Source organism: Elaeis guineensis, chromosome 11, assembly GCF_000442705.2.
Source record: "Elaeis guineensis isolate ETL-2024a chromosome 11, EG11, whole genome shotgun sequence".
Taxonomy (NCBI): Eukaryota; Viridiplantae; Streptophyta; class Magnoliopsida; order Arecales; family Arecaceae; genus Elaeis; species Elaeis guineensis.
Genome location: NC_026003.2, coordinates 117,259,926 through 117,276,971, shown reverse-complemented (window position 1 = coordinate 117,276,971; position 17,046 = coordinate 117,259,926). Strand labels below are relative to the sequence as shown.

The 17,046-nt window shown below is 44.4% G+C and overlaps 2 protein-coding genes across 2 annotated transcripts; one reads left to right on the top strand and one right to left on the bottom strand.

Annotated features, from left to right (window-relative positions):
* The first annotated feature begins 5,749 nt into the window (after positions 1 to 5,749).
* LOC105053933 (nucleoside diphosphate kinase B) lies at positions 5,750 to 8,447 on the top strand. The gene is made up of 4 exons (XM_010935278.4): positions 5,750 to 5,941; positions 6,144 to 6,192; positions 6,294 to 6,525; positions 8,105 to 8,447. The coding sequence occupies exons 1-4, from the start codon at positions 5,891 to 5,893 to the stop codon at positions 8,217 to 8,219; spliced, it is 447 nt and encodes a 148-aa protein (XP_010933580.1). The 5' UTR covers positions 5,750 to 5,890; the 3' UTR covers positions 8,220 to 8,447.
* Positions 8,448 to 10,584: 2,137 nt separating this feature from the next.
* Positions 10,585 to 15,368, bottom strand: LOC105053934 (peptide methionine sulfoxide reductase). The gene is made up of 2 exons (XM_010935279.4): positions 14,746 to 15,368; positions 10,585 to 11,053 (listed from the first exon to the last, which is right to left on the bottom strand). The coding sequence occupies exons 1-2, from the start codon at positions 15,109 to 15,111 to the stop codon at positions 10,802 to 10,804; spliced, it is 618 nt and encodes a 205-aa protein (XP_010933581.1). The 5' UTR covers positions 15,112 to 15,368; the 3' UTR covers positions 10,585 to 10,801.
* Between the last annotated feature and the right edge of the window lie 1,678 nt (positions 15,369 to 17,046).

Genomic DNA, 17,046 nt, shown 5'->3' with positions numbered 1-17,046 from the left:
CCGCGTGCTCTTTACCAGCATGTCGTCCACGTATACCTCCATGTTACGCCCGATCTGGTCTTTGAAGACCTTGTTGACGAGTCGCTGGTAGGTGGCGCCGACGTTCTTCAATCCAAAGGGCATCACCCGATAGCAGTAGAGGCCCTTGGGGGTCACGAACGCGGTGTGCTCCTCGTCTTCAGGCGCCATCCGGATCTGATTGTACCCGACGAAGGCGTCTATGAAGCTGAGCAGTCGAAATCCGGACGTCGCATCCACCAGCTGGTCGATCTTCGGGAGTGGAAAGCTATCCTTCGGGCATGCTCGGTTGAGGTCGGTATAATCGATGCAGATCCTCCATTTCCCGTTGGCTTTCTTGACCATGACGACATTGGCGAGCCAATCGGGATACGTGGATTCCCGAATGAAGCCCGCCTCGAGCAGTTTGTCCACTTCTTCGTCAATGGCCTTCTGCCTCTCTGGGGCGAAGGACCTTTTCTTCTGCCTCACCGGCTTCATTGTCGGGTCGATGTTGAGTCGGTGAGTCATTGTTTCCGGAGGGATGCCCGACATATCTGCTGCCGACCATGCGAATACGTCGGCGTTGGCCGTCAGCAGCTCCGCCAGTCGGTGGCGTTCGGCGTCGGGCAATTGAGACCCGATCCAAACTTTTCTGTCGGGATTTTCTCCCACCGGGATCGCCTCGAGCCGCTCGGCCGGCGAACCCCGCTCTTCCTCCTCCCGTTGATCCAGTTTGTCAATTGTCAGGGGACCCTTTGTCTCGTCGCTTTGGGCGGAGATTTGAAAGCATCGTCGGGCGAGCTGTTGATCTCCGCGCATCTCCCCGACTTCATTTTTAGTCGGGAATCGAACAAGGAGATGGTACATCGAGACGATCGCCCCGAAGGCGTTCAGTCCGGGTCGCCCGAGTATGGCGTTGTAGGCCGAAGGAACTTGGACGACCGCGAAAATGAGGGAGGCCGTTCTTTGCCGTGGTTCGGTACCGACCGTCACGGGCAGGGTGATTTCTCCTTCTGTCGTGATGGTATCTCCGGCAAAGCCGATCAAGGGCGTGGAAACCCTACTGAGTCGATCAGTCGGTAGTCGCATTCGGGAGAAGGTCGAGTAAAACAAAACATTTGTCGAACTTCCATTATCAACAAAAATTCGTTTTACATCATAATTGGCTATTGTCGCCGACACAACAACAGCGTCGTCGTGGGGAGTCCGGATGCCCTGAACGTCGTCTTCCGAGAAGGTAATCACGTCGTCCGGGCGCGGCTTTTTCGTCGGCTCTCCTCCTGCAGACGTCCCCGGGCCCAGCCGCTTGGAGATCATGTTGATGACTCCAGCCGTCGGCTGGTTAGTCGGTGCCTCTTCAGTCGGCTGGGGGCGTCGATTGGCAGTCGGTCGGGTCGGCGGACCCTTTCGAAACTTGCCGAGATACCCTCGGCGGATGAGATTTTCGATCTCATCCTTCAACTGAATGCATCGCTCGGTGTCGTGGCCGTGGCTCCGATGGAACCGGCAGTACTTTCGATGGTCGAGGCCCTTTGCCTTCAGAGGCGGAGGCCGTCGCAGGTATTCTTTCCCTTCGATCTCCATCAAGATCTGCGCACGGGGAGCGGAGAGAGGAGTGTAGGAGTCATACCTGGGACGCACCGACCTCGGAGTCTGTCGGCGGGGTGATTTTTGGATTTGTCGGGGTGGAGAAAGCCGACTACCGGCCGGGGGCCTGCTTGGTTCGGCGGGCTCCCGACCTTTTCTTCGCTTCTCCTTCGGACCCCTGGGCTCGACCAGGCGTCGGTCGGACGCTCCTTCGTCCGCGCGCATATACTTGTATGCGCGCTCCAGTAGCTCGGCGTATGTTCGGGGGAGGGTCTTGTCCAGAGAATAAGTAAATCGGGACGACCTCAGGCCCCGCTTCATGGCTGAAACCGCCATGTCTTCGTTGAGGTCCCGGACCTCGAGCGTGGCCGCGTTGAATCGCGCCACGAAGTGCCGGAGCGCCTCGTTTTCCCCCTGCTTGAGGGAGAAAAGGCTATCCGACGTTCGCGGCGGCTTTCGGCTAGTGCTGAAATGGGCCACGAACGAGTGCTCGAGCTGCGCGAAGGAATGGATACTGCCCGATCGAAGACCGGAGTACCAAGCCCTGGCAGCCTTGCGAAGTGTGGCGGGGAAGCCGATGCAAAACAGAGCGTCGGTTGCCCCTTGAATCGTCATGAGAGCTTTGTAGCTCTCGAGGTGGTCGACTGGGTCGGCGGAGCCGTCGTATGGCTCTACGTTCGGCATTTTGAACCGACTGGGAATCGGCTCATCGAGGACCAGTCGAGAGAGAGGCTGGGCGGTCTGGAAGTCGACGTCGTTCGAAGACTTCTGGCCGTCCATTTGCAGTTGGGCGAGCCGGCGATCGATCTCCTCGAACCGTCGCTCGTAGTCGTCCGCTCGTCGATGCTGGGAGACCCCAGGAGTGGAGCCTCCGGAAGACTCTGAAGGAGAGGCCGACGGTGTGCGCGGCCGCTTTTCCTTCCTCGCCCGTTCCAACGGGGAAGGAGAGGGCCGCTGGGACCGTCGGTCGTCGCGTCGAGGTCGACCCTCCTCCTCCCCGTGGGAGCGCTGTTGGGAGTGCTCGCCTGGAGGCGGCAGGGGTCGGCGCGACCGTCGGCGGCTGCTCCTGGAAGGCATAGGTCGGGCCGCCGGTTGTTGCTGGAGGCTTTTGACTGCGTCGGTCAGTACGGTCATCTGCCGTACAATGGCCGCAATCTGCGCCTCCGTAGTCACTGCAGGGCGCGGAGAGCTAGGCTCCGCCGCCGGTGATGGTGGAGAGGCCTCTTCCCGGCGGGAAGAACGCCTTGCCGACCCAGTGATTCTCGATCGTTGAGCTCTTGTCTTTGTCATGCTGTCCCCTTCCTGGCGCGCCAATCTGTTGCGGCCAATCGCCTCGTCGTCCGATCGCCGGGGAGCGTGCACCTGCAAAAGGAAGTCCGCACTGACCGGAGGCGGCTCCGGCGGGGACCCTCCGACGGTCAAGTCAGAGAGGTGACTGGGCAACAGTGAAATGCAGACAGAGAGCTCTGAGAGGGAGAAAGAGAGAGGAGCGAGCCTGCGTATGTGGGAGAGACGGGCGGATCGACCCTTTGCACTGTTGCCTTCCCCGGTATATATAGTGGAGCACGGTATGGCGCCGTCATTAATGGCGCGGACAAGTGAGGAACTGTCAACTCACTGTAGGCTGTCAGAGCCGCCGTGAAAACATCATGTCGCCGTGTAGCCGTCTAATCACCAGGGTTGACCCGGCTCTCGGCGGGACAATACTCCTAGGTAACTGTGCCGCGTGTCCGTGTCAGAGCTGACAACGTCTGGCGGCCGTACGGCGGTTGGTGGAGTCGGCCGACCCAAGGTCGGTGGCCAACAGAGTGGCGTCGGGCTCCTCCGTCGGTCGGCGAGCTTCAAGTGGGTCGGCGACCGGACCTCTGGGTTCAGTCGGTCGGAAATAGACCGTGGAATGGCCGTGGTTAGCCGCTGATGGCGTCCGTTGGCCTGCCGCCCGACTTACGATCGGCCAGTCAGAGTCGTTCGTCGGGCCGTCGGTTAGTCGGTCGGGCCGCTAGCCGGTCGGGCCCTCCGATAGTCGGTCGGTCGGTCGGTCGGGGCCCCGAGGTCGGGCCCTCCGATAGTCGGTCGATCGGTCGGTGGGTATCCCCCAACACTATACAAAAGTTGTAACAGTTATATTTCACACCAGAGACAGGTCTTTGCAGAAGGTTTCATACTCAACAGCTCAAAGATTCTACACATACTCAACAGATCAATGTTTATATTCAAATGATCAACTGTATAAAGTAAATTTGGCACCTAATTTCTCAGTGAAGTTGCTGCTTACTGACTTCCAACAAGGGCTTCTGTTATCTTTCTTGCCGATATACCTTCAACCATATGCATACAATTCAATATTTCTAACAGGTTTGTTTCATACAACACAGGTTGTTACTGATGCTTTTATACTCAATAGTTCAGGGATTTCACATAAACTCAGCAGATCAACATCTAAACCTCATTATACAAGCTGTTCTTAATCTGTTCTGCAAGTTTGGGTCTTTAGATTTATGTTTTCATTTTATGCCCTTGTCGATATTATTTTGTACTCCACTTTTGTTCTCTGTTGATTATCAGGTCATATGTTGGTTCTTTTTGATAACTGTAAATTCATTTTGGCTTATATAGGTCTGTACTGAACATTGTTTTTTACTGTTAAATTAATATTGCTTCGGCCCTCTTCTTACCAAAAAAAAAAATTTTTTTTTTCTATCAAAAAAAAGTACTTTTCAATATGAAATAACAATAATCAAGCAGTACCTTTTAGCTTATGCTTTATTTTTATAATAGTAAATTTTGGAAAATAATTTACTTGTTCTTCAAGGAGCACAAAAAAAAGATAAAAAATAAAGCAAAAAAAATTAAAAAGTCATTAAAGAAATGCCAAGGTCGATTCAATACGTCGTTTTGATGCCGTAGAAAATGTTGGCATGGTCCAAAAATAAAATATTTTTTTGATAATTAAAAAAAAATATTTATTATGGATAGACTTCGAAAGGTCGAACCTCGAAAGTCTCACATCGGATAAGTCAAGAGTGTCTATGGCCTTAAGTAGCCCTAAGGAACCCCCTTCCCTCACGAGACGCCTTTTCCCCACGGAAGAAGGACAAAACCGTGAGGCCGCCGCCACGTGCCGTGTCGGGACCACCCGGTGGGGACCGCCGGGCACGCTCTCGGCCTGGACCTAGCCAGAGTGGACAATACTTCGTGCTGGGATTGGCCGGTCCCGAAAAGCTCTTGATCCATATCCACATCATTGGCGCCGTTTGTGGGAATCCGGCCCCTGCCTGCCATAGTACCCTCTTGACTGGGGACTGTGTTGTGGGTAGGCCTCAGGAGATCGAACCTCGAAAGTCTCACATCGGATAAGTCAAGAGTGTCTATGGCCTTAAGTAGCCCTAGGGAATCCCCTTCCCTCACGAGGCGCCTTTTCCCCACGGAAGAAGGACAAAACCGTGAGGCCGCCGCCACGTGCCGCACCGGGACCACCCGATGGGGACCGCCGGGCACTCTCCCCGCCTGGACCCAGCCAGAGCGGACAATACTTCGTGCTGGGATGGGTCGGCTCCAAAAAGCTCTTGACCCATATCCACATCATTGGTGCCGTCTGTGGGAACCTGGCCTCTGCCTGTCATAGTACTCTCTTGACTGGGAGGCTGTGTTGTGGGTAAGTCTCGTCCCATATTAGATAAGTCAAAAGTGTCTATGGCCTTAAGTAACCTTAGGGAACCTCCTTCCCTTACGAGGCATCTTTTCTCCATGGGAGAAGGACAAAATCGTAAAGTCGCCGCCACGTGCCGTGCTGGGATCATCCGGTGGAAACCGTCGGGCACGCTTCCGATCTGGACCCAGCCAGAATGGATAATATTTCATACTGGAATGGGCCGGCCCGAAAAACTTTTGACCCATATCCACATCAATACTGTTGTTTGATTCGTAGAATAATTGTAACCATTATCGACTCTTCACGCAATGGCCTTCAACCAAGTAGCATTTATAAAATAATAATAACCTTTTTAGATTCTTCTTGCAATGGGACCCAACGGCCCATTTTATCAGACTGTCGACAACTAGACTGGGAATCGGAGGAATGCTGTCGTAATGTATTCGCTTGCGATGCGGTCAGGTGGAGGCTGGGCTGGACTGGGAATCCGATGAGTGTTGTCGTAATATACTCGCTTGCGATGCGACCAGGTGGAGTCTGGGGGTTTAGCTATTGCTCTGCATCGGCCTCTCCGCTTTCCCTTTCTCCCATCCTAGTAGAGGGTTCTTGTTCTTCCGAGCAGCGTCGGAGAGGAAACGAAGGGATTCAGATATGGAGCAGACCTTTATCATGATCAAGCCTGATGGTGTCCAGCGAGGACTGGTAATTATTCCCCTATTGATCTTTTCTTCTCGATTTTTTTCGTATAATTTTCGTCGTATTTAGATGTGCAATTGCTGTTAAAGAAGTTCCAGTTTCACCCACCTCATCGATTTTGGAATCGGATTGAACGATCTTTTCCTTGTTGTACTCATAGAAACAGAACCTCTTTCTTGTTCATTTTTATGTCTAATTTGTATATCAGGTCGGTGAGATCATTAGCCGATTTGAGGAGAAGGGTTTCTATCTGAAAGGTATTTTTTCGCGTGATTTTTTTTTCCCACTATTTTGTTAGTGTTTTTGGTTGTTTAAAGAAGAAAGATGGAATCTTGATGCGTTGGGTTTCTTGATTTAGGCTTGAAGCTTATGACCGTGGAGCGCTCCTTTGCTGAGAAGCACTATGCCGATCTCTCCTCGAAGCCCTTCTTTGCTGGGCTGGTGGAGTACATCATATCCGGCCCTGTGGTCGCGATGGTGTGGGAGGGAAAGAACGTGGTCGTGACCGGCCGCAAGATCATCGGGGCCACCAACCCTGCAGACTCTGCCCCGGGCACCATCCGCGGCGATTTCGCCATCGAGATCGGCAGGTGACTGTTTGCTCTTTGATAATTCAATCAACTATAAGCCTATCACAGTCTGGTTAGAAAGTACAATAGTGTAAGAACGGTGTGGTTTTCTCTTTCAGGGATAATCCATGATGATGATATGTTAGCATATAGCTATGTTGTTTCTTGATTCTTGATTTAAATTAAGTACTTTTTCCTTCAAATCAGCAGTTCTGAATGCTTATATTTTGGATTGGCATTAACAATAGCTTATATATAGTAAAGTATCATGTATTTAATGTATTGAATATTTTTATGGAGCATTTAATCTGATATTTTAGAGAGCTATTCTGTTCTGGCTAATGTTTTCATCTGCAAGGTGCCGTGGTTTTAGTATTATTGGTCATGTAAATCTTCCATTGCTTATGGGCAATCAATTATCCAATTTGCATTTGTAGGTAACCTTATAGCCTGTATCTATTCTTGTTTCTAGAGAGGGTTAATGGTGTATGAGAGCTTGAATATGGTTTATTTATTTAATTATTGTATGATTGGTTGTAACGAGCCAAATTTCACCATGCTTATGGCTTGACTCAATGAATTGTCTGCTATCCGGTTAATATTGCTTGATGGGTACTGCTTAAAGCACTGGGACACACACCTCATAACATGTTTCTTTATATCTAGAGCTGTGCTTAATGTTAGGAGGCGGGCAGGAAGGTTTTTTCCTCCATTACAGGCGTCTCTTCGTAGCATCATTACAAGACCTGTCATCTCATCTTCTCATGATCTCACCTCTCTATGCCTCCTATATCGAGATTACCTATTATGTTCTCTGTGGCTTTGAACCTAGTGACTGAAGGAGAAGAAAGGAATAGATGGTGTACAAGGAAATACGGATGTTATATTATTCTTTCCATAATGCTTATTCAGCTTTTTAAAGAGTGACTGATTTTCTATGACATCTCTAAATTTGCTGACCTCTTTTATGTTCTTTCCCATTTTATATGACAATTATTAGTTCCTAAGTTGTAATATGAGAATAATTATATCGAGTCCTCAAAAGTTATACATATTAAGCCACTATGTGCCAAGCTATTACCTATATTTATCCATTTTGCAGAACAGTCTGTATGTTGCAATCAACTACAGTTTAAAATCATCCATTTTGGTGTACACTGCGGTTTTTGAGCTAGTACATTGGGTGTTTGCTACACCTTTCCGCAGTTGCTATAGTCAAGTTGGTGTCTGAAAATTTTAGCTAACGGTACTCCCAAGTTGTGAACCCTAGCAGCATTATAACTATCATGTTGTTTTTATGACTCCACTTTGTAGGACTTTATTAAAAAATGCTTCTTCATAATTTAATTGATGTTTATGCAAAGAGGCTGCACTTGGCATTTGGTGATAAGATACCGCAGTTTGGAAATAGTTTCCTTGGATGCTATGAGAGGCAGTGACAACGTTTGTTGCCAAATACTGTACTAGGATGTTTCCCGTCAACTGTGCACTCTGTTTATCTTGAGATAAAGTTTTCTTTTTAATCATAAATGCTCATTGAGTTACATTCTTACATCTTTACATCTCATATCTGACAAAGGCATCGTATAATCTGGTACAGGAATGTTATTCATGGGAGTGACTCCATTGAGAGTGCAAGGAAGGAGATTGCTTTGTGGTTCCCTGAAGGCATTACAGACTGGCAGAGCAACCTCCACCCTTGGATTTATGAGTAGATGACAGCTGCTGCTTAGTTTGCAAAAATTCAGAGTCTAGTCGTCTATTTTAATTTCCAGTCGATGAAACTTAAGTTTTGACTTGAAGCTTTTGTCAGTCCCGGTGACGGGGTGAAACTTGGATTTCAAAATCTAGATGTTTATTGAACTCATCATATTATGCATTGCGGCTGTCATTTAATAAGCAATGCTTATTATTTATAACATGCTGGCCTGCTGCTTATCTCATTGTTTCTCTATTAGAAGATTATTAGGTGGCATTCAGCAATAAGCTACCAAACGGGACACATGATCTGATAGGGATTCGAACATTTATGTCCAGTTATGAAGCATGAATGCTCAAGATGAATCCAGAATAAGCGTTGTTCCCTTGATAACGTCATCAAGTTATTAAGCTTTAGAACATAAGGGCCTAAACTAGCACTATCACGCTGGGCCTACATCACCATGCCAATGGATTGCATCCATGTCTACGTTGAATTGCTGCTACTCGTATTGGTTGGGGTGATAAATATAGAACCACCATTTGTACCATTGTAACGCAAATTCCTTGTACGGTTGTACCATCCAGTTATGAGTCTCATTGTATCAATGCACCCTCCTTTTGTAGTTGTTATCATCATCCTAGTATGCTCGCTTCTTTAGGATACTGACCATCGATAGACCTCCCTCCAAAGAAAAGGGTGGGCGCGTGGAGCAAAGGTTGTGAGCGTACGTACTGAAAAATAAATTAGGATGATGGCCATCGATTCTTATCCTCACATGACCATAAGCACATGGGCAAGTTGGTCTGATAGTGTTTGACATGCTTTCTAAATTTATAATTCACTTCACATAACCTAATAGATCATTCCTGTCTGCAGAAATGATGCCATTTTCATTGAGATCAGGAGGAAAATGTGCCATTTTAAATTTTAAATGATAAAAATATTTTTTTTATTTTAAAAAAATTATGATATCTCATATTTATATTATGACATTCTGCAGTCAAATTATGATTTTCTACGCATAAAAAATTATGATTTTTTTTAGAAGTCATAAAAAAAAAAAAGACATATTGATCATTAAAAATTTATAAAATTTTTAAATGATGAAAATGATTTTTTCTGATATCTTGTAATCAAATCATGAACATAAAGTCATAATTCGACCGTAAGATATTATAATATAACAACAGAATATCATAATTTTATTTAAAAAAAAAGATATTTTCATCATTCAAAATTTTAAATGAAAAAATAAAATTGTAGGTATTAAATACATGTTGGAAAGTGAAGGTTATATGGCCCACTCAGATGACACCGTATATTTTTTCTACGTCACATGTAATGTACAAAGAATTACTCTTTATAACACTGGTCTAGGCCCATAATATGACTGCTGAACAAAATACTATGACAAGTATGTGTCTAGGCCTATGGTTACTAATATGACTGCTTAACAAAATACTATGACAAGTATGGTCATCAGAGTCAAAGCAGGATGACAACCTGATACCGCCCTCGCCTCGACTCCAGCCAGACTTCCTCCTATCATACTTCTCTAACTTCTCTGGCTCCAATACCAACAAAATGTGCGCTGTGTGCCTCACGACAAATAATTCAGAATCTCTTAAGGATTTTGACGGAGAATTCATGGCATTGGAACAGAGAAGAATACCGACTGCTCCGCATAACATATGGTTGAAGCAGTTGGAGACCACCTTCCAACGGTTTTATGACCAGACTAGATCAGATCACAGCATATCTCGACGTTTAGAATATCCATTGCCACCTTAGATCCTTGACCACTCACCAGCTGATTCCAGCAACAAAGCACCTTCGAATGATTACCAGAGAGCATCAAAAGCTTGAAGTTTTCTACTGACCTTATCGAAGGCACTCGCGTTCAGGAGTATTCCACGCTATAATGAAATGAAAGGCATATATAACATCAACCCTAGGCATTTGGCAGGTTGCGAGCAATAACAAACTTCTAGCTCAGATACAACACATTGGGGACATTTTAACAACGTTTTTGTGGTCGTTAGACTGGAAAGTATCCATGAAGACAAGCACATGATCGTCATATTAGCAGAGAAAAAAATAGTAAGAGTGATGAAAATTGAGATGAATTCCGCAAGAGAAATAACACTATTCATGGATCTGGAAGAGAACAGATGGGGCAGTATCACAGTTGGTCAAACAAAGCTAAGCCAGTAAAGGCTTTCTACGTGTATGTTTTGACCTCCCGGTTCATATTCCTGAAGTATGGACTGGCACAACTGAATCAACAACTCAGATCATCACCAGACACTTTTTAATGATAAACTAGATTTTGATCCACAACCTTCCAAGGTGCAATCTCAGCATGGAATCATATCATATACACAAATGTAGAATCATGCTATATAAACAGTAACATCCGAGACCACAAGCACGTGCGTGGATATATGCAAGCTGTATGTGCTAAAAACCAAAATGCATCACAAGGACATAATCCATTGACTCAGGAACAATATATATGAAACATAACTTTGATACGTCAAACTGGTGAAAGCAACCAGGGATTACAGTGGCAAAAGGTGTTTGTGGTTCCCTATTTTAACCATAGCATCGAATAGGGTCATTGCAGCCTTTGGCGCCTGACTGTTTAGAACCAAAGCGCCCACCTTTCTCAAGGTACTGCTGATGGTACTCCTCTGCCCTGTAGAATTTTTTTGCAGGAAGGATTTCTGTCACAATCTTCCTATTCATGATCTTCTGGTGGTTCTCAAGAGATTCCTTGGCAGCTTTTTCCTGCTCTGCTGTATAAAAATATATTCCAGACCGGTATTGGGTACCAACGTCATTTCCCTGCACATAGCCATCAAGGGTAGAAGTCATCCAACTGGATGGAATATATTAGCAAGACCAGAACACTAGGCGCAAGCAATCCTTCAGCTAACTAGTATTTGCAACTAATCTCTCATCTGACTCCAGCTATAAAATTATTTTAATAATTATACTATTGTCATATACAAAGTCCTTGCACTGGCAACGTTTATGAAAAAAAATCAGACACGTAACAAATTACACTTCAGACCGGGTAAACTTCCACAACTTCACTATGTTGCAAAGAGAATTAAGCAAATCCGAAATGTACGGCATTGTCGAAGAAACTTCATGCACCCAGGTTAATAGGAATCTTCTTTTGTTATTTGTTTTGTTTTGGGGGGCGGGGTTGGGGGCGGGGGCCGGGTGCGGGCAGGGTTCAACTCCTAACCTCTGAAGCCACCTCCATATTGACCCAAATGAACCAATAAGAGCTTCATGTGGCATACAACTACAGGCAGCAAAATCTTCAACATGATTATATAATTCCTACCACACACCAAGTAGCAGCCCTTCCATTCCATACATCCACTTCTTGATTACAACTACAACACTCGAGTTGGGATGAATGACATGTGCTACTCTAGATATAACACAACCCATGATTCCATCAAATATGCTTGTATCACCCACAAAAAAAGAGAGGAGGAAAATCAGAGCATCATGACAACATTAATTGTCAGAACAAACAACATAGAATGTCAGATAACATAAGGCACATCATTATTAGAAAAATAGAATGCCATGTACCCATCAATTATTTACCATTTTCATTAACTGACTGCAAACATTCATTCCAGATTTGATATACGCATTAACGATGTTAGTGCACAGACAAACTACCTCTTCCCCCCAGGAGCCATCAAAATATTTTCAAAAACAGAAGACCACTTTGTTCTCAAAATTATCTGGTACCTACCTCCGGGCACAACCGATTCATTGAAGATGGTAGTGCACAAACAATCTACCTCTTCCTCCTTAGGAGACATCAAAATCTGACCACTTTGTATTCAAATTTTGCTGGTACCCACCTCTAGGCACCCTGCAAACATTCTTTCCTGGAAAAAGTAGCAATTGCTTCTTGAATATTATGCAAGCTTTTCAACACTGGCGTTGATATCTGATAAAAATGGGACAATATGGCTCATTAATAGCATGAATAGCATTCAGTAGAAACCACACCACATAGGATAATATGGCTGATTAATTTTCTGATCCTGGTTATGAATTTATTTAGTTTCTTTCGACAGTGAACCATAGAAGTTGGATTTGTTAAAAGATAATTCTGGTTAGTAATGGTCAAATAAATCCTTCTAGTCCAACTGCAGTTGCATGATTAAAAGGTGCTTAATGATAAAAATGCTGATACATACATAATAATAAACATGGTGGTCGGATTGTCCTCGTACTCACCGTATCAAGAAAGTTATGTTAAGAAACTCAAACCAAAACAGGGGTGCAAGATTCATTATTTAGAAAATTTGAGACTAATAAGGACAACTAAGAAGCCATGCGTGAATTACAGACATAGGTGTAAACATCCCAGATTTTGACACTCCACGGAGAGGCGAGCTGCCTCTAATAACAACACCCTGGGCATTGATGTCATTAAAGAGAACCAAAACCATGCAAAGATTGCTCTATTGCATCTATTATTTTGGGTGACTCAGACCAAAGCCCACTAGAGAAAACTAAAGGTGGTAACACCATTGCCAATACACTTTCAACAGGAGTTATGATGCCATCTTATGAATCCTTGTGACCTATAAAAGCCTGATCCAACCTGATGATGCTCCTCTGGCCATAGACAGCATCTCACCTGTTGTCAATATAGATCTGACAGCACAAACCCTATTAACAGCTTAGGATTCAAGCTTCACTTGCATCAAACTCCCTAAAGTTTATTGGTATGACTTTTCACACGATTTGACATGATTTTACCCCTTTTTCTTTGGTTCCATATCGGATATGCACAAGTGCACCCTCTCACAGGAGTACTATATAAGCCCCCAGCCCCCTAGAGGCCATAACCATCGAGTAGTCTCAGCAAGTAGGCCCTAGCTAGCTAGCACAATCACATTTTGCAAAGAGACTATGGCTTGCCTGCTCAAGGCAGCTGAAAACCCTTTTTTCTTTTTTTTTTTGGTTTTGGAGGGTGAAAAGGACTTGACAGCGCTACAAGAGGTCCGACCAAGGCATCAACATGTTCAGGAAAGTCTATGGTCTTTTCCATTAGCTAGTGTAGTTTTCATTCTGCATAGTTTCATTCAGAATTTAGTTCTAGGCACAGAATAACTTCCTTAGTTTTCCTCAAGGGTTTTATAATCAAACAGAGGGCAACCCTTGCCATCTTCCTTCCCCACAACACTCCGAGTTAGCGGTCCTACAATTTGTCTTCCTTCTCTCTTTAGTTTAAATTCAATTTCCTACACCCAAGTAGTTTTAATTCTGTAATACTTTCTTTTGTAGTTTATCTAGACAAGCAAAGCTCTAGATAGGGTATATCTCTAGCCTATGGAGGTTGGACTCACAATTCTATCTCCCTAAAGGTGATAGGGGTGCCTCAGTGACTGTCGAAGTGTCAGGTGGCGAACATGGGTCTTCAAGCAATGGTAGGATATTGCCTAAAGATTAACTGCCACGTTTAGTGGCAATCCTCCACCAAAGATTGGAAAGCAATGCAACCTCAGTCCTATAATAGGTAGCCTCAAATGTTGCAGAAGTGCTGGATGATAAGAGGAACTAGCAGTCGAATAGATTCAATCCAGCTTACTCGACATGATTCCAAAGTGCCACATAGACTTACCCTTGGGAATATTAGCCTCCTCTCTTCTTATTATGTAATAAAAGTTCAATAAATATATTTTTTCATACTAAAAATTTGCCAAGCTTCTGAAGAGGCAGTTCGCAAAAATAGAAGATTTCTCATAATATTAGTCTAGCACTTAAGGCTGTTACAAGAGTCCCTTGCTACAAAATATTGGAAATTTGAGATCATCACTTGCCTCAACAGAAAATAATTCAGAGTTGCCCGAATTTTGTTTTCTAGTGAATGGTATCAAGATTCTTGATAGTTGAGCAACAGAGGGTAATAAATTTGCACCAAAGAAAAGTTGGCTTGGTGTAGATTGTCAACTTATATAAAAAACAACAATAGGAGCAATTATTGGAATTTGCATCATGAGGTAATTAAAAACTTGGGTCAAGCTTTTGTGCACAATAGCAAAACAACTTTTGGATATAATAAGAAAAACATTGAAAGAAGAAAGAAACAAAAAAGATGCAAAGAATGGTTTCAAGGTTTTTGAGCTGTTTGGTTGCAGATCCCTTTCCTTTCAATTATCTTCTATATGCAACATCTTCACCGTAGCACCACCTCTAATAAGTATTGCACACTCCAGTATCTCTATCTCTCTCTCATATTCTCAAACATAGGAGTATGTATTAGTGTATACAAGTTTAAAAGGGAAACCATGAATGGGATGACAGCCATCCATCATCTCGTACTTCAGTTATTAGCACTCCAAGTAAAAAGAAATAAGTCATCGGACAATAAACCTTTCGGATCTCCAGAAAAATCGAATCCTTATTCACACAAATTAAACAAACGAACCAAGCAGACCAATAAAAATAGAACTTTCAAAAATTAAACCCGTCAAAGATCCAACCTTTACCTGACGATTGAGGGTGCTAGGGTCATGCCGCGCCCAGAACACCCCAAGCAGGTCCTCGTACTTGCACTCCCGGGGATCGTACTGAACCCGGACGACCTCGGAGTGGTTGGTGGCCCCGGTGCAGATATCCTCGTAGGTGACCTCGTGGAGGTTCCCCTGGCTGTATCCGACCTCGGTCTTGGTCACCCCGTGCACCCTCTGGAACGCGAGCTCCACCCCCCAGAAGCACCCCGCCCCGAACTGCGCGAATTCCTGCCCCGGAGCCGGCACGTCCTCGTCCGGCCCCTGCGCGATCGCCGACGACGCCTCCGTCGAGAGCCCCCCGCGGCTCCCGAACCCTAACCCGAGTTTCCCCAACCAACTCATCGGCCGCGTCGACGAAGGGGAGCCGAAGCAGGAGACGGAAAAGAGGATAAGAGTTTGGAATTTCCAAGAAAGATAGGGGGTTTCAAGGGGACGATACTTGGGAGCGGGAGAGACTCCAGATTACGGAAACGAGCGGAGGCCGGTGAGGTTAAGGCTTAAGACAGGCACGTTCGCTACTCGGTTGCGTGGGGGCGGAGTCTTGCGGAGAGGATATGCGTTAAATAGGGATGGTTCGAGAGGATGAGGCAGGTTTGGACGCTGCGGCGTGGGGTTTGAGTTACCGGTGGTGGGTCTATTCGTACTGGGTTTGGGAGAGAAGAGAAATGCACCACGCCGCCGATGTGGTAAGTTGCCAAGAAAGAAGCGTTGTGGATTTTGTGTGGAATAATGGAACAGCAAACAGCTGCTTCGGCAAATATAACGCTTGCTTCATGGGCAAGATTAGCAGAATAATAAATAATCGTTCATATTGGCCAGCGCTGCTTGTTAACATTGGCTAAAACCTTTTAATCGAAGACCGAGTAAAAGAATCGAACTACTGGACGTTCATAAATGATGAAACTGGAGGGCGATTAACTGGGATCGGTAAAGGTCACCAGGAGCTGTTGCATCCGCTCAATATTAAATTCATGCCAAGATTTGGCATTCGAAGAAGCTCCTTGGGAGTTGGGACCAATCATGAGGCATGCTTGTGCTGCATTTTGCCTAAAATCAACATAATTATTTTATACTTGAACTACCTTTCAGACCTAAACTCTCATTCCAGCTGGATGGAACCTCGAACTTCACGATCATTTTTAATTTATTTTAAAAAAATATAAATAGTATTACAAAATTATGTTAAATATAAACATTTAAGTGTTGCCAATAACCCATAATATATCTATTTTTCCCATTAAATTCATATTAACAATATTTATCAATTAAGTTTATAAGCACATCAAATATAAATAAATAATATAAGCGAGAAAAAAAAAAGCCCGGGCAAGCTTGGGCTGCACTTCAATCTTTAAGCTTGGGCCTCACACATTTATTAAATATATTTATTTTTCGACCCTAGATCTAAACCTTTAGCTCAAGCTCACTTGAAAGGCTATCAGCTCGAGTGGGCTAGCTGATCGACCCGTGAATATGCTTATTCACGATAACAAATACTTGGGAGCTACAATTTTATATGCAAGATTAGTTGTGATGCATTGCTTAGAGCTTCGTTATCTTAAACAAGATGGAGGCCAATGGTTCCAAATGGCAGCCAATGCATTTAAGTGAGCCCACTGATTTAGGTCAAAGGGCTACCATGAGGGACTAGGAGAGCAATAGCCAAATTAGCATTGTGAGGACATTAAAATTGTAAACCTGTAATGATATATCTCAACCATGCTCGAGGTAGAGAGAGTTAATCTAGCTTGATCTTTTCTTGGATTGGATTTGAATGAAGGATTTTTTTAATTTACATCAAGCATAAATCAATTTTTTAAACGAGATTTATAAATGAGACCACTAAATGTTAAAACTTTAGAGTTGAGCAACAAGAATAGAGTTCCACTCCCGTGTCAATTCATCCTGAAGGTGACTTTTACTTCTAGGGACTCAAGGAGTCTTGATTCAATGTTAGTTCAAACCATTGCTAGCTTAAGAAAATGGGACAAAAAATCTTCACCAGACAAAGGGTCTGAATCAATGCATCGATTCATAAACATCACAATTGGCTTATGATAAATTTAATAAACTCGTACCATGATATCCTCTAGTTTATATAGATTATGGGTTGGATCGATTTTGATATCATTTGTAACAATTTAAGGCATCATTCAAAAAACTAGTCGAAAGATATTATTTGAATTTCTTAACTCTATGTAAGTATTTAAGATCTTTCTAGCGAATAATCGATATGGGACTAAATACATATCTACATGAATTCTCATATATTTTATT